The following is a 25024-nucleotide window of genomic DNA, read 5'->3' on the forward strand; positions in this document are numbered from 1 at the left end:
ACTTGTAGAAAAGGAAATTGCTGTTTATAACGTGAGTGAGCTTCCTTTACTCAGTTCGGTGTTGTCATAGAAAAGTCTGAGAAGGGTTATATTCTCCCTCTGCACTGCCTTTCCGCCAGAGACTATAACACCCTCCAGCTGGCTCAGTGGAGTTCAGATTTTCTAGCCCCAGATACACATGGGCTAATGTCTTAAGGCAAATCTTTCCATCATTAATACAGGTTTTGGTAATGAGTGGTTTAGAGGAACAGGGTGTTGAGGATGGATTTTCTGAATTGGTTCTGGGATTTCTGTAATTGGTTTTGTGAGCTGGTTTTCTTTTTTTTTTTTTTTTAAAGATTTATTTTTATTATATTTTTATTGGAAAGGTGGATATACAGAGAGGAGAGACAGAGAGGAAGATCTTCCGTCCGATGATTCACTCCCCAAGTGAGCGCAACGGGCCGATACTATGCCGATCCAAAGCCAGGAGCCTCTTCCGGGTCTCCCACGCGGGTGCAGGGTCCCAAAGCTTTGGGCCGTCCTCGACTGCTTTCCCAGGCCACAGGCAGGGAGCTGGAAGGGAAGCGGGGCTGCCGGGATTAGAACCGGCGCCCATATGGGATCCCGGGCGTGCAAAGCGAGGACCTTTAACCACTTGCGCCACCGCGCCGGGCCCATGAGCTGGTTTTCATTAAAAGAACTTGTGACCATATTTTCAGTACTAAAGAGAGAACTGATAGACCGTATCGTATGTATTGTGGCAATAATGATATGTAAAGTATCACCATTTGAAATATGTTTATGGGTCAAACTGACAATGGTGGTGAGATTGGCTAGCTAGTCCTAGCATGGAAAGAAAATGATGAGTCCAGGATTTGAATTTCCAACTCAGGTGTCACACAGTGATCTCAAAGTTTCTTTGCGTTCTCTGGAAGTCTGTAGCTTCAGAGCTGAGACTGCAAAGACAGTGAGTCAGTACTTCATCTAAGTGATTTTTATTTGGTGGTTTCTGTGTTTGTCATTACCAACTGGATTGTAATCCAAGGTTTAACCAAATTTCAGTCTTTTTTGGCCAGGGAAATCTATCTTACATGGTCTTTTGCTGTTGGGATGACTCTTCAGAAATATCATTTATATAGAAATAATGTGCTTAAAATTCAATGAAAGGTTTTGCATCAAAATTATCTGTTATTTTTCCATAGCTTAAAAAATATTTTTATTTGAAGTACTCTTACCCACATAAAATTCTTGTCATAGCGCATAACACTGAATTAGTCACTAATACTGGATTTATTGTAATTATTGATTAGGCTTGGTATAGGCCTTTCATAGCTTTATCGTTACACACACCCACACACATGCAAACACATATAAAATTAAGTTGAAGTTCTTTTATTGTTTTTACCTAAATTGCTGATGTTTTTATTTTTGTATCACCTTTCTACTTAAAAAAAAAAAATCAGGGAAAGTGAGGAAGAGACAGAGAGATCTTGTATCTGCTAATTTAACTTCTGGGTCTTTCAAGTGGGTGGCTGGGACCCAAGAACTTGGCCCTTCATTTCCTGCCTTTCTAGGTACATTAGCAGGAAGCCAGATCAGAAGTGGTACAACAGGGCCTGCTGTTATGATAATGGGTATGTGGTGGCTTAACTTGCTGTGATACAACACCAGCCCCTCGGCACTGTCATCCTACTGTATGCTTATTTTTAAAATAAGCATATTCAATTTTATTTTATTTGATTAAAGACATCGAATGCTTTATAGTTGTCATCTTTTTATAATTAAACATACAGCATTTAGGACTAATTTGGTTTTCATTAGCCTCTGAATAATGAAGATTTATTGTTAGTAAAAAGTAACACTCTTATTATCACTGAGACTCCTGGAGACTATAAATTGAATATTGTTTTGAATCATCGAAAACCCAAAAACTTCATTTGCATGCTAAAAATCAGTAATAGCACACAGCCTTTTAAAAATTCTAATTTTAAGGTGAATGCTTTAGAATTATGTTATATTCTCATTAGTTTTGCTATTATTTAGTTTAGATATTTTAAGAAAATTAGCATCTATTCCATATTTGCAGAGAATTTTTAAAATTATAGATGGCTATTATGATTTCATGTGCTTTTTTTTTCTGTTTGAATAAATGCCTGTGATTAGAGTGGGGAACTCCTTCCAGGTTTCACATCTGCCAGAGACGCAGCCACTTGAGTCAGCACCCATTACTTCCCAGGGTGTGCACTGGCAGGGAGCTGGGATCAAGAGTGAAAGCAGATTCAAACCCAGGTGCTTTGCACCATGGAATGTGGGCATCCCAAGCATCAGCCTAACCGCTGGACCCAATACCTGCACCTGCATTTAGTATTTAATGTTAATTTTTTTCATGCAGATTCATGCTTATAGAGGCCAAGCATGACTGCAGTAATACTGCATGTCAGTCCATTCCAAAGGTCAGTGACTTGGTAGTAAACACGTATTGTGCACATCTGAGGTTAAGCTAGCTTCCTGCATTTTGAAACTTGAATTCTAATATAGAAAGACATGATGGTTAATTTAAAAATTGATAAATGCATCTTTGACATTCTGTGTTAACAAAGAATATGATCAGTGTGGTTGAAAATGGGCTACTTAGAATTGTAACCTGGAAGAGACAAATTCAAGTTATCTTAAGTGTTTAACACTGCAAGGGGCTTAGTAGTTTCTTTTCAGGTTTGTCAAGAATTGTAATTGATGCTGGCGAAAGGTAAGCTGTTTTGTAAGAAGGGATGCAGTCTCAGCCATTAGGTAATTGGTTGAAGGCTTTCCTTGAGCAGGTCAGCAGTGACGGTTTCAAAAAGCTCTAGTCTGGCCCCGTTTAAAGGGTGGCTTGTATGTGGATGTGTCTGAATCCTGATCCAGCTGCTACTCCATTTTAATTATCTTCCAATGGAAAGGTTAGGAAAAGGAAGAAGCAGGGTGATAATAGGCTTCATTTTTAAATAGGTTGGGCAGAGTTGATCTTGTTACAAAGGTATCATGTTTAAACATGGACTTGATGGAGCTGAACGAATTAGCTATTTGCCATCCAAACCAAGTGAAAACAGCCTGACTGGTATTTTGGTGATGCATACAGCAGATGAGCGGGGAAGAGACTGGTTGGAATAAGGTCGGAGGAGTTGAAATGAGGAGCTGCTGAGAGCATGCGGATTAGAAGGAGCTCTTGAAGGGATTATTCTGGGTCCTGTTGTGAGAATTGACAGAGAGGGACAGGACTGGAGAATGTAGTGCAGATTAGAGTTCTTGCAGAGCTTAAATAATTCACCTGATACCATCAGAAGAGAGATGAAGTGCTCCTAAAAACCAACCAACCTTTAAATTCTTTAAGTTTTGAAAGAAAATAGAAAAATAATAATTTCAGATTCAGGGCTTTGGCACAGTGGTTAAGCTGCCAGTTGGGTCACCTGCATACCCTGTCAGGGGGCTTGGATTTCAGTTCTGACTCTGCCTGATTCCTGCTCTCTGCTAATAGGTACTGTGCTGGTGGATCAAGGTGTGGGGTTCCTGCTTCCCATGTGGGGAATCTGATTGAATGCTGGCTCCTGGCTTTGGCTGCTGAGCCCTGATCATTGTGGACAGATGGGGAGTGAACCAATAGACAGGAGCTCGTTGTGCTTTCAAGTAAATATCATCAAATGTTTTATATATATACATATACATATATGTATATGTATATATATATAATTTTTTAAACCAAACAAATCTGTACCCCCTCCTAGATAAAGGTACAATGCTACCATTTCTTTCTGTTTGTCCTTCTGTCTTCCTTCCTTCCTTCCTTCTTTTCTTTCTTTCTTTCTTTCTCTTTCTTTCTTTCTTTCTTTCTTTCTTTCTTTCTTTCTTTCTTTCTTTCTTTCTTTCTTTCTTTCTTCCTTCCTTCCTTCCTTCCTTCCTTCCTTCCTTTCCTTCTTTCCTTCCTTCCTTCCTTTTTAAGACTTATTTATTTTATTTTTATTGGGAAAAAGATTTACAGAGAGAAAGAGAAACAGAGGAAGATCTTCTGTCTGCTGATTCAATCCCTAAACAGCTGCCATAGCTAGAGCGGAGCTGATCTGATCTGAAGCCAGGAGCCTCTTCTGGTTCCCACGTGGGCGTGGGCGCAGGGACCTGAGGTCTAGGGCATTTCTCTACTGCTTTCCAAGGCCGTAAGTAGGGAGCTGTATTGGAAGTGGACCAGTCGAGATATGAACCAGTGCCAATATAGGATGCCAGTGCTTGAGGGTGGAGGATTAGCTAGTTGAGCATGTGTCAGCCTCAGTACTATCATTTCTGTAGAAACTTCTATGTATTTTTCCTTATTACTACCCCCTCTCTGCCTGGTTTTATGGAAATAATTTCCTTTCTTTTCTTTAGTTGTATTATATAAGTAGCCATTACTGCAGAATGAATTAGGTTTTAGTAGTGTGGACAGAATCTTGTAGATGTGCTTGGCTTAGCCTTAAGGTTTCATGGTTCATTTTGTTGTATGTACCAGTGCTTTGCTAATTTTTATGCTGTATAGGATTATGTTGTATGAATAGCCCATGAGATTTATTTTATTTTATTTCATTTTATTTTTTACCAGTGGTCCAAAGTTTTTCATGGTTCAACTTTTTCATGAATACTTGATACTGACAGACTTAATTTTTGATCATTCTGAATAGTAATACTGGTCTTTGTTAAGGTTTAATTTTTATTTTCCAAATTAATGACCAAGTTAAACATGCTTGCATTTGTTTATTGATGCTCTGTTTTTTCCTTGTGATAACCCAGACTTTACTGTGCTTTTTTGTTATTTATTTATTTAAGAATTTATTATTTATTTGTAAGAAAGATTTTTTAAAAGATTTATTTAAAATTTTTTATTAGAAAGTGAGATATATATAGAGAAGAAGACACAGAGGAAGATCTTCCGTCCATTGATTTCACTCCCCAAGCGGCTGCAAAGGCTGGAACTGAGCCAATATGAAGCCTGGAGCCAGGAGATTTTTCTTAGTCTCTCATATGATGCAGGGTCCCAAGACTTTGGGCTGTCCTAGACTGCTTTTCCAGGCCACAAGGAGGAATCTGGATGGGAAGCAGGGTTGCTGGGATTAGAACCTGTGTCTGTATGGGATCCTGGAGAATTCAAGATGAGGACTTAGCTGCTAGGCTACCGTGCTGGGCCCGGTAAGAAAGATTTTACAGAGAGAGAAGGAGAAACATCCTCAGTTTCACTCCCCAAATAGCTGCAACAGCCAGAACTGAACTTATCTGAAGCCGGGAGTCAGGAGTTTCTTCTGGATCTCCTACATGGGTGCTGGGGCCCAAGGATTTGAGCTATTCCCTGCTCCTTTCCTAGGTCATAAATGGAGAGCTGGATTGGAATTGGAGCAGCCAAGATACAAATTAGCATCCATATGAGATGCTAGTGCTGGCAGGTGGAGGTTTAGCTGGTTACACACTGGCCCCTTACTGTGCTATCTTTAACAAAGGGGACATATTATTTCCATATTCTATAAGTGAACTTTTTTTCCTTTTATATGTTGCCAATATGTTATTTTGTTCTTTGGTTTGTCTGTTTTTTATATGATACTTGCTAATGATGATTAGAAATTCTGAATTTTACTCAAATTTGCCAGCATTCTCTTTTCTGCCTAGTATGTTTTGTGGCCCATTTAGTAAGATATTTTTTATCTACCCTTGGATCATGAAGAAAAATATTTTTTAAAAAATTGCAGAGTGGCGTAAAAAGAGGGAGAGACTAATTTGCTCTCCAATGGCTGTAGCAGCGCCGTCTGGGTCAGGCCAAACCCAGAAGCCAGGAGCTTCATTTGGGGCTCTGATGCTGTTGGGCAGAGGCCATCTGCTGTTGCCCTCCCCGCCAGGTAACAGGAAGTTAGATCAGAAGTAGAGATCTAGAATGTGAACCTGTGCTCTGAAATGGGATGGCAGTGTTGGCAGATAACAGCTTACCCATTGTGACTTTGTTTTTGTTTTTAATAAAAGATGTGCTGACAAAAGCATTCATATTTAGACTTGTATGTTAAACTGATTTGTTTATAGATGTATTTTCCCATTATATTTCTAATTTTCCTAGCACAGTCAAAAAATGATAACTTAATCTTCCCCCTTTCCCTGCTCTACTTCTTTTTTTTTTTTATCATGTGAGAATCATGTGTACACGTGTCTGTTTCTGGCCTTTGGTGTGTTGTCTGCGCCTGTGTCAGTATCACCTTGTTTCAAAAATAATTCTTGACATTGGGTAGAGGAGCTGCCTTCCTCTAGTTTTTATTCTGTATTCACCAAGCAAACTTTTAATTACTGATTGTGCTCTTCAGGTGGTCTAATGTTGAGAAGATGTATGTCCTGATTGGACATCGTGTTAATATTTCCATTTCTGTTATTCTAAGTTTTCTACAGTGTAGATTTATAAAGTTGTTCATAAGGTTTCTTCTGCTTGAAGCTGAGTCTCCTGTGTAATAGGATCTACATGATAGCTAGATGAACCAGCCCTCTGTTTAAAGTCATTTTTTCCTTCTGTATTTAGGCCCTCTGCACTCTAAAAATGGGTAGCTTTTGGACTTCCTAAAGTGAGTATAACGTAGTAGTGATGCACTCAGCAGATGACGCCATTCTCGGAAGCGTCTGCTGCCCAGTCACGTAGTGGCAACGCTGACCTGTTCTCTTTAAACCATTGCATTATATTATGCAGCAGGTTAGGGGTTGTTGAAATATGACATTTTTGAGTATAGTGCATAATATTACTGTGGTACAAAGTTATTCCTGATTGGTAGAGCAAGCAGTCCTTGAAGATTGTCTTGTTCTAGGTGATGTGCCAGGTGTTAGAAGGGCACCCATGGTGCAGATCTCTGCCATCATGGACCTCTCAGTTAGGGAAGGCTAACATTACCATGAAAAATGCATGTTCAGGGCACTATGGGGATATATAATATCACACATAACTTTATGGCAAGCGTAAGTCATGAAAATGTGTCCTCAGGCAATTCTGTCATTGTGTACAAAATATCACAGCGTATGCTTATACAGGCTTAGATTTTTTTAAAAAGATTTTTGAAATTTTTGTTACAAAGTCAGATATACAGAGAGGAGGAGAAACAGAGAGGAAGATCTTCCGTCCAATGATTCACTCCCCAAGTGAGCACAATGGCCGGTCCAAAGCCAGGAGCCAGGAGCCTCTTTCGAATCTCCCACGTGGGTGCAGGATCCCAAGGCTTTGGGCCGTCCTTGACTGCTTTCCCAGGCCACAAGCAGGGAGCTGGATGGGAGGTGGAGCTTCTGGAATTAGAACCAGCAACCATATGGGATCCTGGTGTGTTCAAGGCGAGGACCTTAGCTGCTAGGCCACACTGCCAAGCCCTAGATTTTTTTTTTTAAGTTTCTTTTTTTTTTTAATTTGAAATACAGGGTTTGAGAGAGAAAGAGAGAGAAATCTTCTGTGCTCTAGTTTACTCTGGTACATGGCTGCTGCAGCTGGGGCTGGACCAGGCTAAAGCCACGAGCCAGGAGGTTTTTCTGGGTCTCCCACATGTGCAGGGCCCCAAGCACTTGGACCATCCTCCACATACACAGGCACCTTAGCAGGGAGCAGGATCAGAAGTTGAGCAGTGGGTACCACAGGCTGCAGTTTGACTTGCTTTGTCATAGTGCCAGCTCCAAACCTACATGTTTCCACCTACTGCTACATACTGAGGAGTGTGTTAAACCAGCCTGGCATACACCATCCCTTGCTGGCTGAGGCATCATTATATAATCTGTGACTGCAGTTAGAACTTGTTGTGTGTCTGAAGTCCCAGATGTTTCTCTGGAGGACTGCAGGGCTGAGTCAGGCCCAGAAAAAGAAAGTGAGGGGGGGGTGCTTCAGAAGAACATCCTTCCTGCAACCTGTTCCACTGAGGCATCAGCCTTTGGACCATCATTATTTATTGCCTGGATTATTGCATTGGTTTGTTTTTTCTCAGCCATGGAATTACTTGTGTATACTAGCACCATTGATTTATGTTGATTATTTTTGTATCCTGCTACTCTGCCAATTTTTTTTAACGATTTATTTTTATTATTTTTTTATTGGAAAGGTGGATATACAGAGAGGAGAGACAGAGAGGAAGATCTTCCGTCCGATGATTCACTCCCCAAGTGAGCACAATGGCTGATGCTATGCTGATCCGAAGCCAGGAGCCTCTTTCGGGTCTCCCACGTGGGTGCAGGGTCCCAAAGCTTTGGGCGTCCTCCACTGCTTTCCCAGGCCACAGGCAGGGAGCTGGAAGGGAAGTGGGGCTGCCGGGATAGAACCGGCGCCCATATGGGATCCCGGGCGTGCAAGGTGAGGACTTAACCACTTGCGCCACCGTGCTGGGCCCTGCCAAATTATTTTAAGAGTTCCAATAGTCTCTTGATTGAATATTTTGGTTCTGCTATGCAGGGTCCCAAGGCTTTGGGCTGTCCTCTACTGCTTTCCCAGGCCACAGCTGGATGGAAAGTGGAGCAGCTAGGATACAAACCTGTATCCTTTTGGGATCTTGGTGCATGCAAGGCAAGGACTTTAGCTACTAGTTATCGTGCCGGGCACAATGCCTATCTTAAGGTTTTTAGCAGGAAGTGGTGTTGGATTTTGTCAAATGCCTCGTCTGCATCTATTGAGAGGATCATATGGCTTTTATGTTTCAATTTGTTGATGTGATTAGTTGTATTTATTGATTTACGAATGTTAAAGCATCTCTGCATGCCTGAGATAAATTCTACCTGGTCCAGGTGAATAATCTGCATCATATATTGTTGAATCCTGTTGGCTGTTATATTTTGCTGAGGTTCTTTGTGTCTGTGTTCATAAGAGATATTTGTCTCTAATTCTCTTTCTGTTGCATCTCTATCTAACTTTGGTATTAAGGTAATATTGGCTTCATACATTTTGGAAGGATTGCCTGTGTTTCTATTGTTTGAAATAGCAGTCTGGAAGATTGGGGTAAGTTCTTGAAACATTTGGTAGAATTCTGTTTGAAACCATATGGTCTAGAGCTTTTCTTGATTGCGAGGGATTTAATTTCTGATTCAATTTCAGTCCTTGGTATAGGTCTATTTAGATTATTAATTGCCTCACGATTCAGTTTTGGTAGATTGTATGTGTGCAAAAATCTATCCATTTCTTCTAGGTCTTCTGATTTGTTGGCATATAGTTGCTTGTAATAATTCCTAATAATTTTGTGTATGTCCAATGTATCTGTTGTTACATTTCTTTTTTCATTTCTGATCCTATTGATTTGTATCCTCTCCTTCATTTTTTTTTGATAGGTTGGAGTAGTAGGATGATAGGATGACTATTTTGTTGATTTTCTCAAAGAACCAGCTCTTTGATTCATTGATCTTATGTGGTGTTCTTTTGATCTCTGTTTGATTTATTTCCTCCCTTATTTTGGTTATTTCTTTTTTCTTGCTAATATTTTATTGCTTTACTGCTTTTTTCCAGTTCCTTCAAATGTGTGGTTAACTCATTTACTTGGTGCTTTTCTAATTTTTGACACAAGCATTGATTGAGATGAACTTTCCTCCTAACACTGCCTTGATCGTGTTCCATAGGTTTTGATATGTTGTGTTGATATCTTTATTTGTTTCAAGAATTTTTAATTTCCTGTTCAATTTCCTCTAACGCATTGTTCATTTAGTAGCATATTATTCAGTCTGCAGTTCTTTGCATGTCTTCTGGGTTTATTTTGACTTATTGGTCTCCAGTTTTACTCCATGATGGTCTGAAGAGATACATGGTGTAATTTCATGTTTTGTAAGTTTGCTGAGGCTTATTTTGTGGCCTATAACATGGTCAATTATGGAAAAGGTTGCGTGTACTGATACAAAAAAAAGGTGTATTTTCTTTTGGTATGATGAAAGGTTCAGCAGATACCAGTTAGGTCCACTTGCTCTAGTGTCATGGTGAGCGCTGTTGTTTACTTGCTGAGTTTTTGTCCTGTTGATCTGCCCATTGATGTTAATGTGGCATTAAGGTCCCCCACTATTATTGTATTGGAATCTATTTCTCCCCTTAAATGCATTAATATTTGTTTCACTTAGCAGGTGCTCTGACATTTGGTGCATATACATTTATTATGGTGATCCCTTCCTGTTCAAAAGATCCTTTGATCATTATGTGGTGTCCTTTTTCATTTCTTGTAATGTTTTTCATGTCAAGTCTGTATTATCTGAGACTACATCAACTCCTTTGTCCTTTCCGTTAGCCTGGAATATCTTTTTCCATCCATTCACTTTGTTTCACCTATCTTTGTTGACCAGATGTGTCTCTTGTAGGGATAGAAAGATGGGTTTTGTTTTTGGATCCAATCTGCTAATCTAGGACATTTGATTGATGAGTTTCAGCCATTATTTTCAGGGTTAACATGAATAGGTGGTAACTTGGTCCTGTCATTTTAGCAATCAGTTGTTTCTTGTTGATTTAGTCTTATGTTGACCTTTTACTGGGATGTTCTCCACATTTGCCTTTGGTTATGTTGTATCTGTCAAGAGAAGACCTGTAAGTATCATTTATAGGGCAGGTCTGGAAGAGGCATATTCTTTGAGCTTTTCTTTACTGTTGAAGAATTTTATTTCATTTTCAAAGAAAAAAGGAAAGCTTTGCTGTGTGTGTTATTCTGAAATGACAATTTTTATTTTCGTTTTAGAATCTAGAATATGGTGTTTCATTCTCTTCTGGCCTATGGAATCTCCTGTGAGAGGTAGCTGTGAGTCTGATTGGGACTCATGTAAATGTTTATTGATTTTTTTTCATGTACACATTTAAGGATTTTTTCCTCATGTTTAACTGAGGAGAGCTTGATTATTGTGTGTTGTGGTGGAGATCACTTTTGTTCAACCCTGCTGGGTGTTCTGCGCCTCTCCTGTTTGTTGTTTCCCAATTCTTTCTCTAGATTAGGGAAATTTTCATTTAATATTTCATTGAACACATCTTTAAACCCAGCTTCTCTTTCTCTGCCTTCTGGAACTCCCATGACTCTTATATTTGTACTTTTAATAATGTCTATTAATTCTTGAATACTTTATTTAGCTTTACCCAGCTCTGCTCCTAGCTTTTTGATTTTTTTTTTAACATTGTGGCAAGAAATTTCTTCCAATTCTGAGATTCTTTCTTCTGCCTCACTCAGTGTATTATTGAGACTTTCCACTGAATTTTTAGTTTGCTCTATTGCATCCTTCATTTCTGACACATCAGCTTTCATTTGATTCATTGCTATTTCCTGAATAACATATACCTTAAATCCGTTGAATTCCTATACATGCTTCTCATTGTTGATAAGCTTATAGCAAATTTTTACAATTCATTATCCCCCTTTTTCTCAATGTCTTACTCAGTTAATTTTGAGGTTGGCAGAGGCTTTTGCTCCTTTGCAGGGAGCCTTCAGTAATATTCATTATGTCCCTGTCTCTTCTTTTTCTCTTGGTCATTGCTATTCTGGTTAGCAGATTCCTCTTCTTAGGGCTGGTTTCTAAGCTGTGTTGCCCATGGTCTACAGGTCATTTTTTATTAATTGTGTCTGGCTCCTGGTTCTTTGTTTGCAGTCACTTGTGCCACACTCTCCTGCATGTTTCAGTACTGGACTCTTGTGCTAGGTATCTACCATGTTCTCCGTAGACCCAGCTCCTAGCTCACCTACCACTCTCCAAGCCCTGTGATTCTACTCTGTGGCTTCACCCTTACCTGCATAGTCTTTCTCTCACTCTCAGCTCCAGCAACCCTGGGATTAGTGAGACACCAGCTATCCAATCACCTGGTTTTGGTCTTCTGGAGCCTACTGGCCTTTAGGTTTCAGGACTCCCTGTAGCTATTTTGGTTGGAACCTGTAGGGTGCCAACCTGGTACTAATTTCCCTGTGGGACCAATGCAATATGTTGAGCCAGAATTGATTTCCCTCCTGACTTAGCACATGCACAGCTCATTAGTCCTCTCAGCCTTTGTCATAGTGCACAGAATTGTGCCTAATTGCTGCTGCCTTAGTACAATACACAGCTCACTGGAGCCTTTGCTGTAGTACACAAAATGGCACCCAGTTTGGCATTGGCATCCTGCACTGCCACTTGGGGTCTGTTACTCCCTCTCTGCTTGTGATCAGATCAAACAAACCAGGAGAATGGGCAGTTCTTTGCCTTGGTTCACCTTCTGATCTGGTCAACTCCCCTTCCAGCATGGTTGTTGGAAGAACACTGATCATTGATTGCCGACAGCTGACTGCTGCTGGTGTGTCTGGTCATCTCAACACTGCTCCGTTGTCTTTGATGCTTCCTGGTGCCGGTGGGTGACTGACATTGGCCTGTCATCTCCTAGTTCCTGAAATCCGTTCTCTCTGCTTCACCATGGCTAGTTATTCTCCGTCAGTTTAAACCTGTCCTCACTCTATATCACCATCTTGCCAACCTCCTTCATATTATTACAATTGTATAATCTTTCAGTGACAGTCACAAGTTTGATGTTCTGCAATTTAAGTTTACCTTGGGTGTAGGCAACAGTAGAAAATCTAGAATCATACTGTCCAGGTATACTTAACTGTTTAATTGGAGTCTTCCTTTTGTTCGGGAGTAGAGATGCATACTGCAAGATATCTTCGCTTTCCGATTTGTTAGTCTCTGTTTTACAGCTCATCTATGAGAATAAAAGTATATACATGTTTATTTATGTGTCTATTTTTTTGTATTTTGCATAAAGTTTGCCTTATATCAGAGAGAACATAGGGTATTTGTCCTTTTGGGATTGGCTTATTTCATTGAGCGTAATGGTGTCCAGTTGGAATAATTATTTTGTTGCAGTGATTTCTAAACTCTTTCTTATGAACCGCATCTCTCCATTGTAGTGACCTTACTACTTCCTGTGCCTAAAATGCCTTAGTGATCCCTAATTACCTTCACTGTGAAATTCATACTCCTTAAGTGTTAGAATATCTTTCATGGTTTTGTCCTGGTTCACCCTCTATTTTTATCTTTTGCCCATGTTTTATTATTTTTATTTTGTTCTTTTAATTCTGTTCCCTTATCTTATCCTCTTCCTCTTCATCTAGGTTTGTTATAGGTCAGTTTAAAAGTCTTTTCTTCCAGGAAATATTCCCTGATCTTCCAGGTCAGGATTCCTGAGTTCAGAGACCACATTAGCCTTGATCTGTTTCCTGATTCTTAGTATTTATTGAATAAATTTGTGGGCAGGTAGTACTTTTCAGATGTTTTCACTAATATTAAAAAAAAAAACCACTTAGCCTGTGATAGCACAAAGATAATGAAGTTTTGCATTTTGTTTTCTAAAATTTCGGTAAATGTTCTAATTTTATTCACTTAAGATAAAATTTCCCTTATTAAATTATGTATTATCTTTGTAAATCTCCAACTAAGATCTGTCATCACAACATCCAATTTTACTTTTGTTTCATCATTTCATTGCTTATTGTGTTTCTTTCTGATTGTTAAATTATTTCTTTAGCTGAATGATTAATGATAATTTGCTTGCCAGTGATCCTTAACATGCAGTTTCTTTGCAAAGAAAAATTTGTTTCTGAAATTATGCCTTATTGTATTAACTTAAAACTTGCATTTACAGTTCTAAGGACCAACACATAAACTTCTACCCACTTGATTTTGCTCTAGAACTATCACATGTGTTTATTGGTCACTCAGTTTCTCTCTGTAGTTGCAACTGGAGGATTGTAACTCTTTCACAAAGCTTTTAACATAAATTTTCATTACATTTGAAATATGTTTGCTCTCACTATATCTGGCATAGAATCAGGGGGGAAAAGAAGAACCACTTTACAGTGAGAAGGAGTATAAAGTGGTATCTTTTTTTTTTAATCTATTCTCTGTAAATCTGCCTTACCAATAAAAATAAAATCTTTTTTTTAAAAAAAGAAAGATACCAGTTTATAAATGATGCCTTGCATTTTGTATATAGTATGCATCAAGAGTACAAGTGAAAAATCCTTAACATTCAAATTGCTATATTCAAGAGGGGTTCAAAATGAGTTGCGGGCTTGTCATCATTAACTCATGTCTGCTGGATCCATTTGTTTATTTGAGAAGAAAACAAGATCAATTGTTGAGGTATGTGAGTCTATGTGTTCAAGCATGTTAAATCTCGAACCATTCAGTGTTTTCCAGAAAAGCTGTTTTTTGTTTTTTGTTTTTTTTTTTTTAGCGTGGACTAAGCGGAGGGAGGTGTCTAGAATGAGTAAAATTTGCATCTCTTCGAGAGAGTTAGATGGCATAATGTCATCCCTTAGGAGGAAGGAGATATTGAAGGGACCTGCTTCCGTTTGTCATAATTCTAAAGATTTTGAACTTAATCCTGAAATAACAGTATCTGAAACTGTGATTAATATTACAGATTGACTAACTAGAAAATTGTCCAGCAGCTGGTGTTGAATTTTCAAAATGTTAGAGTGGCTCCACAATGAAGAAGCTACTGAAAAGGAAGACTGGAAATCACTGAAAATTAAAGGAGAGAAAGTAAAACCCTTAGATGTCATCCATGCCATTTCTTACTTCAGTAGTTCTGTACTCATATATACACATTGAATAAGCAGGAAAGGTTCAGTCACTTTACTGTAATTTTTGCTCAAAAACTGACTCTGCTTTGCTCTAAAGATTGGTCCAAGGTCTATTAGAATTGAAATTTTAAAACCTCAGAGAATACTGTCTTTTAAGAATCTTCTAGAAGATATTTGATAGCATTTTTATATTAAGCATTTAGTTAAATATTAATTGCTTATATTAAGTATATAGCTTAAATATGTATTTGGTTTTCCATACTTGAAAAAAACCTGTTCCTTTTTTTCCCCATTTATTTCAGATTGATTTAGATTTCTATTGTTATATTTCAGTGAAACTCGTTTATTACATTACTTATTATAAATATAGTCTTAATCTGTTGGCGGTTTGAAATGTGGAACAAATTGTGTAGCATCTATTTTATTTTTCTGGCTGAATAGCTGTTCCACTGAAGGCATTTCCCCCCTAAAATCAAAGGTTATCTTCCATATCATTGCCGTCTGTGTCGTCTACTCTGTTTGGTTTTTCTCTGTTACTCAGTGGTGAATAACGTCACTTCTCAGGGAAAAAACTCTTTTTTTTTATGGTTGATTTTTTATAATCCAGAGTTAATATCCATGTTATTGTATTCCTTTTTGATGTTTATTTCATCTTTCCAGTTTTGTTCCATTCTTCTATTAATTCCCTTTTATCATCCCTTATTTCATGTATAGACTCTTTGTATCTAGGAACCAAATTAATGCAAGGGTGACTAAGAAGAAAAAGAAGCACACAAATGTTGCATATAACTGGGAATCCTCCAAGAGACTAGAGTCCCAATCTTCTATGCTTTCTAAGGCTAAGAACAATACATTTGTGAAGTAGTAACAAGGCAAATGGAACCCTGAGCTGTGGTAATAAATTCTAGGAATTTTACTAAGAGCTGTACTGGAGGTGAGAAAGGTATTATAACATATGGGTAACTGCAGTAAATTTATTTATTGAGATTTATTTCAGCCCCATTATCAGTCTGTAGTGATTTCTGCTCTGATAGGGGGAAAGGACCCAGAATTTATTCTGGGAGGGCCCAGAATAAATTTTATGGCTTTTTGCACACAGGAAAAGACATACCAAATGACTCTTTCTGAAGTGAAGAGTTCATCAGGTGATTTCAGCTTAAAATAGTGTATTTTGAAATGATACATGCTTCATTCCTTTTATGTAATATTTAAAATTTGAAGTGAGTTTTTATTTGTAGAAGTAATTGACATGATATAAATAGACATTTAAACATATCAAATTAATCTTTTATGTTCATAACTGAAAGTCACAAAGAAGTATCTACATCCAAAGTAAAGTAAAGCAAATTCTAGAATTTTTCTAATTAAATTTTTGTAATTAAAACTTAGAAAGAAAGCAGATGTTTCTTTTAAATGAACAGTGACTTTTCATCTAGTTCACATTTGGTCAAGAGGTAGAATTTCATCTATTAAATGAATTATTAAAATGTCCATGACATGGAATGGAAGCCTAGTGTTTCATGCCAAGCAGGACAAATCAGCAGTACAACCCTGTAACACAAATTGTAAGTTGTTGCTTTTTATCCTTTATTTTATATAAAAAAAATGTTGTGTGAAACAGATACTTTTGTTTAATTTTACATTTAAAATATGCGTATGATAGTCTTTAAATTTTAGAAGTACTATAACTTGTTTTGGTACAGAAAAAATTTAAAGTGTTATTGTGATAAAAGTAAATTAAAACTGAAATGTCTTTCATATAGTTATTTTAATATAATTTTTTGGTATTTTTCCCAGAAACCTTCTTTTGTTATAGAATTAATGTAGAACTTAAATGGATTCTGTAATGCTTTCAAAGTCAAAATGGATTTGTTCTCGCTTTGGCTTTTATAGGACTATAATTTTATAATTTTCTTTTAATGGCCACCTTAGCTATAGAGATTAAAATTAATTTTACCACTATTAGTAAAGCTCGGTTTTTAAAAAAAGGTTTGGTATTTATAATACATATTGATTTCTAAATATAAAGATAACTAGGAACGCCAATTTAATATGTATGATACACGCATTAATCTTGAACAAACTAAGCTTTCTGTATTTCCTGGTGGACGTTATACCTGCTGCTCTTTTTGACTTTGCACTGTGGTCCTTGGTTAATTCATGTGGATCGTATAGCTCAGAGCTCAGTTTTATTCTATGTGGAACAATGTGGCTGAATATTAAGCTTACTATTCTAAATACTTTCAGTTCTTAAATGATCATTTATTAACTTTCCTAATGTGGCATATGACAGGATGTGTTACTGATTTTTTGTTTTGTTTCTAGATGTAGCACTACAGTTGTTGAAAGGATCTAAAAGGAAATTATGATTTCAGTTTTATGATTTCAAGTAAGCTGAAATCATCTAACATATGATAAATATTTTTTTATAAGATATGTAGTAAGCTGTGTGACCTAAGTTCCCTTAATTTTTTATATGCAGGTTGGATGTAAGAAGTAGAATTACTTGGTATTTAAGACCATGACCTCTAGAGTTGAAATGTTTAAGTTCAAATCCAGGTTTTTCTTCTCAAATGTTTATGACTTTGGCCAAGTTAATTACTCCTTGGGGCACACTGCACCAATCCGAAGAATAAGATAATAATGCTACAGTGCTTTTGGACATTTCTTTTTTAAAATGAAAATGATGTGGGAAGCAGGGGCCAGCACGTAATAGTGTGGCTCAGGATTCATTTACCCAATTCACATCTAGATTGTGTAATGAAGTAATTTTAAGATCTTGGGCATTTTATTTATCCTTTCTTCTTCTTTTTCTTTTAAAATACCCTTTCTTAAGAGCCTTAATATTTCTGTCTGTGAAATTCAGTTGTGGTAAAAAGTAAATGAGATAGTGGTTGTGAAACACTTGAAACTGTCTGTGGTAAATAATAAACAATCTTTTTTTTGAAGATTTATTAATTTTTATTACAAAGTCAGGTATACAGAGAGGAGGTGAGACAGAGAGGAAGATCTTCCATTCAATGATTCACTCCCCAAGTGAGCCGCAGTGGCCGGTGCTGCACTAATCGGAAGCTGGGAACCAGGAACCTCTTCCGGGTCTCCCACACGGGTGCAGGGTCCCAAAGCTTTGGGCCGTCCTCCGCTCCTTTCCCAGGTCACAAGCAGGGAGCTGGATTGGAAGAGGGCCGCCGGGATTAGAACCGGTACCCATATGGGATCCTGGGGCATTCAAGGCGAGGACCTTAACCGCTAGGCCATGCCGCTGGGCCCAATAATAAACACTTTTTGCAGTTTTAATTTCTTAATATAGTTATAAGTTGGTCTTAGTTTTATCGTTCATATTACAGTTTGTAAACTTAGGTGATAGAAAAACAGCGCCTTAATGGATTGGAGTTATTACCTACATTCAATAAATTTAACTCTTCACATATGTAGTATTAACCTGAAGTAATTATTGATTGTGCTTTTAAATGTATACTTTAAAGGCATTCCTGAAAGAGTAGTATATGTTTTAAATAAATTTGCTTGCCCACAGTGAATAATCTAATTCATTATAGCGCTAGCTTTATAGATAGATAAATTAGCCATATTCTTGGAAATATTTATGCATGATGTCTTTATAAGAAAATATATACTGGAAGTAGGAGACTAGAGAGAAAGTCCCATCTTAAACTGATTGAAAATATGTTTTTTATTAGCCAGTTTATATTAGTATGATTTAATTTTTATTGCAGTGCAGTTTGTGTCCTTGTAAATTTTACTGTATTTTCTTCTGTAGTTTTGTGCACAGGTGAGATTAATCAATTGCTTTTATACTCAGAACTGTTTACTGGCCATTTGCTTGTGTCTTGTCCCTTGAGGTAAAATAAAGATGAAACATTGGAATGTTTATTTAAAAAAAAAAACGAATTGTTTTTTTGGAAGGTAGAGTTAGAGAGGGCGAGACAGAGATCTTACATTCGCTGATTTACTCTTCTGATGGCCAGAGTCTAGAGCTGGACCAAGCCGAAACCAGAAGCCTGAATCCCCACCCAGGTGTCCCATTTAGGTGACAGAGCTCCCAGCACTTGGGTTGTGTCCACTGCCTTCCCAGGCACATTAGCAGGGAGCTGCATCATAAGAGCAGCAGCCAGGACATTGCAGGGGGCATTAACTCACCGCTCCACACATACCAACCTGGTTTTGACTATGCTGTTGGAAATGTTACTTTGCTTCCTACCCATAACCATATTACTGTTTTAAGATTATAAATACATAAAATACTTTGAATTGAATGTAGATAATTGGCATTTGGGTGTTGAATAAAGAGGGAGCCATATGGCTAATAGATTTACAGAAAGCACATTGTTTCTTTCCTGAGTGAGGGAGGCTTTTTAGAAATTTGTTCCAAGTCACAATATATATTTATCTAAAAATGTCTAATCTAAGAGACATACTATTACTAAAACTAGCACCTATTTTGCCAGTTTGATTTTGTGAATGAAGTGTTTCACATGGGATAAAGGAACAGAAGGGAAAAATCCCAAATCTTTGTTAATTAATCTCACTTAAAAATACCTTCTTCATCTTTCCTTCTCTGAAATGCTCTGTTGTCATTTCCTGTGTCAAATGTCAAAAACCAAACTAATTCTATATTACTCACCTTCCGTAGCACTCTTTTTTCTCTATACCCTGAACAGAATACCTTCTTTAGTTTTTTCCTTTTCCTTAATAATATTAATGATATTACCATTGTCCAGTCATTCACATTAGAAACTTTAAAATACTTCTGTTTTTTCCTCATCCTTTAGTTCAAGTTGATTCTGTTATTAACAGTTTTCATTAAGACTAACATTCACTCCTCTGCCACCAGTAGTGCATCATATTTTGTTGTTATAGCCAAATTTTCTAATTGCTCTTTAAAAATATTTTTTCTTTTATATGAAAGCAGATTGAGAGAGAAGGCAAGAGAGACAGAGATGTCTACACCTACTGGTTCACTTCCCAAATGGCCAGCAACAGCCAGGGAGGACTAGAATGAAGTCAGGAAGCAGGTGGTTCGTCAGGGTCTCCCATGTAGGTACAGGGGCTTCAAAACTTGGCACATTCTCTTGTGTTTATTGAAGCCATTAATAGGGATCTGGTTTGAAAGTGGAGCAGCCAGGGCGTAAACTGGTGTCCATAGGAGATGCTTGCATCTCACCCTCTATGCTACAATGGGGCCCCTCTATTTTTAACCAGTATAGTTCTACAAAGTAACCTTACAGTCACATTACTGCCCAACAAACAAAACCCTCAGGATGATACTCAAGGTTTATTGGTGGTTTGGAACTTGCTTTGATCTCTACTTATACTTCTTATATATACTTGATTTTTCCTATTGATTCCTTTATTCATGAATGTTCATATGGGGTCTTCAGAAAGTCAGTGGAAAAGATGTATAATGAAAATACTCTGCATGGTTTTTAGATTTTTTTTCCCAAAGCAAATGTTTTAAATTCCATTTTCCACTAGCTTGCTGACATGCCCTCTTACATGCAGATCATGGTTCCGTGCTCGGCACTTTGAGGACGGGGACTCAATGCGAAGGCTATGGCTGGTGCCACACTGCTTCTTCTGTGGCCAGGCTGTGTCACCTGTCCTCTAAATGTAATAAAGTTTTTCTTAATCTTTCATATACTACTTACATATCATCTTCTTAAAGCATTTAAGGTAGTATTTCTTGCTCAGGTAGTATTTCCTTTTTGTGTTTCTTATAACTCACATTTATATTAACATCATAAGTACTATATTACATTTATAATTACTTATTTGTAGTTGACCCTTTCCACTAGCTCTATTAAGATGGGAAGTAGGAAGCCAAAAGAGAAACACAGATGAGGATTGAGACAGCAGATTAGAAGAGGTAAGGGGAGGAGTGAGTAAGCCTAGGACTCCGTCTTGCTTAGGGACAGACAGGGACCAGGTGGGTGTGAACCCTGACTCATCCACTTAGAAAAGGATCATGTGCAGGAGACCAGCTCCAGCTGACTTCGGAACTCACGGAAGATGTGTGGAGTAGGCTTTTTTTTTCTTAAGAGATAAAGAGAAAAGATGGATCACTATAATTTCATGATCATAATGGACAATGCAAGAAAGCTGTCCTCTTTATTTGTACAGAAAAACTCACAAGCTTTTGCACAGACTTTTTACATCATGGTCAAGTGGGTGTTTCCAAAGATAATTCTACATCTGTGTCAAAGAAGGCCATTAGCCATTCTGACCTTGCAGCCAGTAATGCCTCAGCTGGCAGCACATTAGTAATACGCTCCTACTACATTTCTCCTTCTGCAACTTAGCATTAAGGGAAAAATATATATCGCAAAGGGAAAAACATAAAGATCAGAAACAAAAAGCTTTAAACATAAATTACCGCTACAACTACAGGCTTGGCAACTCTTTAATTAGTTTGAAAGCATGTTTTATAATGTTAGTACAAACATCCTTGAGCTCCTCCAGCCAAAGGGTCATAGGAATGACCAAGGCAGCATAACTTGTTAAAGGTCTGCTTACCAAGACATTGTTAATGACATTAGTTCCTAAGCTCACATCTGTTACAGAGACCATCTAACAAGGGCAAACAGCAATGCATCAACAGATTTCAGTGGTAGTTGAGTGAAATTGCATTGAAGTAGCTGGAGGGACGGGCATCTATCAGGTTTTGCTGTATAGCTGGAAGCTGCTTGTGGGCTTGCCAGCGGGGAGCCCTTCTCTTCACATCTTTGTCTGTCCCAATGGCACAAAACCTGGGAGGATTTGGCTTCCAGTAATCATGTGGTTTCATACTTCTATATCTCAGTTTATAATGGCGATAACAGTAGTATAGTTGTGAAGGTTAAATGAGTTAATAGTTGTAAAATGCTTAAAACAGTAAGTAGCACATTTGTGTGTTAAATTTTTTTTTCTTTTTAAACTTTTTTTTTCTTTTTTTTTAGCAGTGGCTAGTTTCTTAAAGTAATATGAGCTAGTTTGTCCTCATTTAGTTTCTCAAGGAATGGGAGATTTGCTGGTTGCATAACACACAATCCTTTAGGCATTAGCTTTCTCTGTGTGTTTGGGGCATAAACTCAGGAACCCCTGCATACATTTGCCATAATGCAGTGTAATATTGAAATACTGCCTTCTTTGGCCTCTTCATACTAGATTCATCCTGATTCTGGCCTTACTGCCTGTTCGAAATGCTCCTGATAAACCTGCAGTTTTCATTTTTTACCCCAACTTCTCGCTTGGTGCACACCACTATTTGTACATCAGAAAACATAGCTTCTTTGTTAGCAGTTTTGTTTTCTCTCCTGGCTGCCTATGCTCCACTTTGATGGCAGAAGAGTCCAGGCTGGTGTCTGGGACTAACCTCTGGTGCTAACAGTGAGGCTCATTTCTCAGCACTAGCCTGGTATCCAGGCGATGCCTCTGCCATTCTCTCCTGTCTTTCTCTCTCTACTCAGGGTTCCTCCTTTAAATATGATGCTCTGCTCCCTCTTCTGCAACAGCACAGTTGGCCCAGCTTTTGAGTAGTCTGTAATGTCATAATTCGGTTTCCCATCTACACACAAGGTATGCCTAGGTTTCACAAATAATGACAAGCCGTGACATTTAAAGCACTGTTCCTTAACCAGTTGGACATTTTTCTTTCTCAACAGACCTTTCTTATAGTTGTGGAAGCTGGGAGTCTGAGACCAGGGTGCTGGTCAGCAAGGTCTTGGAAGAGCTCTCCTGGGGCTGGCAGAGTTATCTTTCCAGCAGAGAGGGGAAGGCATGAACTCCCTCATGCTTTACATGTTTTTTTTTTTCCTAAAATGTATTTATTTGAAAGACAGAATGGACGATAAAAATGGGGAAACAGAGTTGGCCCATCCACTAGGTTCATTCCTTAAATGGCCATAACAAGCAGGGCTGGACAGGTGAAAGGAGCCAAGAACTCCATCCTGGTCTCTTGCATGTGTGGCAGGGACTCAACACTCAAGGCAAATTCTACTGCTTCACAAACAGTATCTTAATCCACTGTTAGGCAACACAACAAGTGACCTTACTATTGACAAATGAGTTGGATGCTAAATTGCTCTGGCTCTTCTGATTGAAGAACCTTGGAGGGGATAATTGTAGGTTACTGCTTGAGCTATGGAGAAAGAGCAGGTGATGTTTTGAGGCATGGGATTCATTTTCAATTTGTGCTGAATAGTATGTGCAAGATGCTGGAGATACAAAACTTCATTCTTATTTGGTCTCAAACAATGGTAATGACAAATAAGGAACAAGATTTAAGGACAGAAATGGCTTATTCTTATCTACAGTGTCTCTTTGGATGATTTCATGTATTCTCTTGAAACCAAATTCTCTTAAGAATCCAGCAGTTTATCAGAGTGAAGTCTCATTCAGTTTCTATAGTGAACAATGATCTCCCAATTCTGGGACTTCATACATGTTATTCTTTGTGGAAGAGAGTTAAATTGGATGAGAACTGGTTGTTCAAATGCAGTCCAAACGCCCCTACTGAACTTTCAGAAAGCAGTGGGCTTTTCACACTGAGGAAGTGTTCTGTGGTTCTCATGGTCCCTTTTCTCCAGTTGTTGCCTTCGTTGCACTTTATTTTAATGGCTTTCCACAGATTGCTCAAGGAAAACAGGAACTGTAAATATAACAATATCTGTTGTATGGCTGGGTGCTTTAAAATATTTGTTGATTGAGTACGTGAGTGGGGTTTAATACAGAAGGGTTCATTATTCCAAGCCAGGGGAGGAGGATAATTCCAAACTAGGAGTGCGGTGTTGAATATTCCTGCTGTAGAGGCCGTGAGTAATGCCATTTGACCAGACTATAATATTGAATAAAGAGAGACTGAAGCTTTAAATGCCAAGTTGAGGAGTCCTATGTTTTTAAACAAAGGCTGTTGATGTTTAAGGACAGAATTCAATACATGTCATGAAGTTAAGTAGTGTGCATGAGAGATAGTTTTTTTCCTCCTAATTCTTGTGTTAAATGTTTATAGCATTCTCAATGGATTAAACATGATAAATGCCTGATTTGCAGACTATGGTTTTCTCTTTTAGGCCGTTTCTGTATAATTTATAGGAAAGCTTTTAGAAATTAAATGTGAACGAATATCACTGAATGAACTGAACAAATAGCATTAAACTTTACAGTTTATTTTTTGTAAACTATGAAAATTAAATCTAAATAGAGAAGTAATCTAACTTATGGGGGTTTCCTTCTTATTTGTAGCTTAAAGAAAAATAAATGCTTACAGCTGTAACTTTTTTTTCTCTAGTATCTCCAGAGGCAGTTGGATTTTTGTCAGCTGTTGGGGTGTTTATTATCTTGATGCTGCTCCTTTTTCTGTATATTAATAAGAAGTTCTGTTTTGAAAATGTTGGCGGGTTTCCAGATCTTGGTTCAGAATACAGTACAAAGAGGAACTCACAAGATAAAATTTGTAAGTATCATGTTGCTGCTTCCCTTGTTTGTTCCTTTAATCTGTACTCTTATTTATTTTAATAGTAGAATGAAAAGGTTGGTTTTGACATATAACAAACAAATATTTGAGCCTTCACTGTGAATAAAAGATCTATTAAGTAAATCATATATAGTTATCCTCCTACTGCTTACAAGTTGTTACTATATCTTATAAAGATGAATTGTCTGATATCACAAAATGTTATTTTTGTTTTTTGTATATAACATGCACTTTTGAGAATACAAGATGAGCAGATATGCATTAGTAAGAAGAAAACAATTTAATACCTTGGATAGCATTTTAAAATCCATCGTCCAGCCAACTCTGAAGAGCTCTTTCCTGTGTCCCTACAAAGCTTTAGAAATTATTGTCCCTTTTTGTTTTCCTGCTCCTTAAAGTCTCAACTGAAGGATAATTTTATTGCTTGGAAGAGATGGTTTTCCCCAGGAATTTAGTGTGTAAGCAAATTCAGATTCTGAAAAGCAGTGTTCCATTCTGTCCCAGGACACTAAGCTTCATGATATTTCATGTTACTAGACCTAGTATAGCTGGTTGTGATAGGTTTCTTTTTCTTGTGGAAGTGTTTCCTTGAAAGAAAATTTTAAAAGTTCATTACAGAGGGTTTTTATTTGCTATTTACCAGATTTGATTTATGTAAATAATTGTAAGAGTAAGTTGAGACTTATAAAAGCAAAGTGAATATAGAAGCATTTTTGAGGACCTATTACAGAGAAATAATTCCTTTTCTTGTGTATGTATGTGTGTTGGAGGAATGTTTTTCCATGACAGTTTAGAAGATTATTCTGGTCTGCATCCAACACCTTTCCAGAAAGCGCCAGAGAGAGCGCTAGGGTGGCCTTGGCAGAGCTTGGCACAACCTCATACATCGTACACAGGAGGGACCAGAAATGAGGTAGTTCTCCAGCACAGACCCTGAGCCAGCTCGAGTCAGGTAGATGCCCTCCTAGTCACCCCGGAGGGCTGCCTCAGCGCCAGGCTTCCTCCCGTGTTTGGGGTGTCCGGGTAG

General features: G+C 37.9%; 1 protein-coding gene across 2 annotated transcripts in view; it reads left to right on the forward strand.

Moving 5' to 3' along the window:
* The window catches only part of SYT14 (synaptotagmin 14), a 162040-nt gene that overhangs the window by 38212 nt on the left and 98804 nt on the right, over positions 1–25024 (forward strand). For both annotated transcript variants that reach the window (XM_040985293.1, XM_040985292.1), the window contains exon 3: positions 23812–23976. In XM_040985293.1, the coding sequence (XP_040841227.1) occupies positions 23812–23976 (165 nt within the window). The remainder of the gene's footprint in view (positions 1–23811; positions 23977–25024) is intronic.

This window comes from Ochotona curzoniae, unplaced genomic scaffold, assembly GCF_017591425.1.
Source record: "Ochotona curzoniae isolate NIBS_2020 unplaced genomic scaffold, NIBS_Ocur_1.0 contig_430, whole genome shotgun sequence".
Classification (NCBI taxonomy): Eukaryota; Metazoa; Chordata; class Mammalia; order Lagomorpha; family Ochotonidae; genus Ochotona; species Ochotona curzoniae.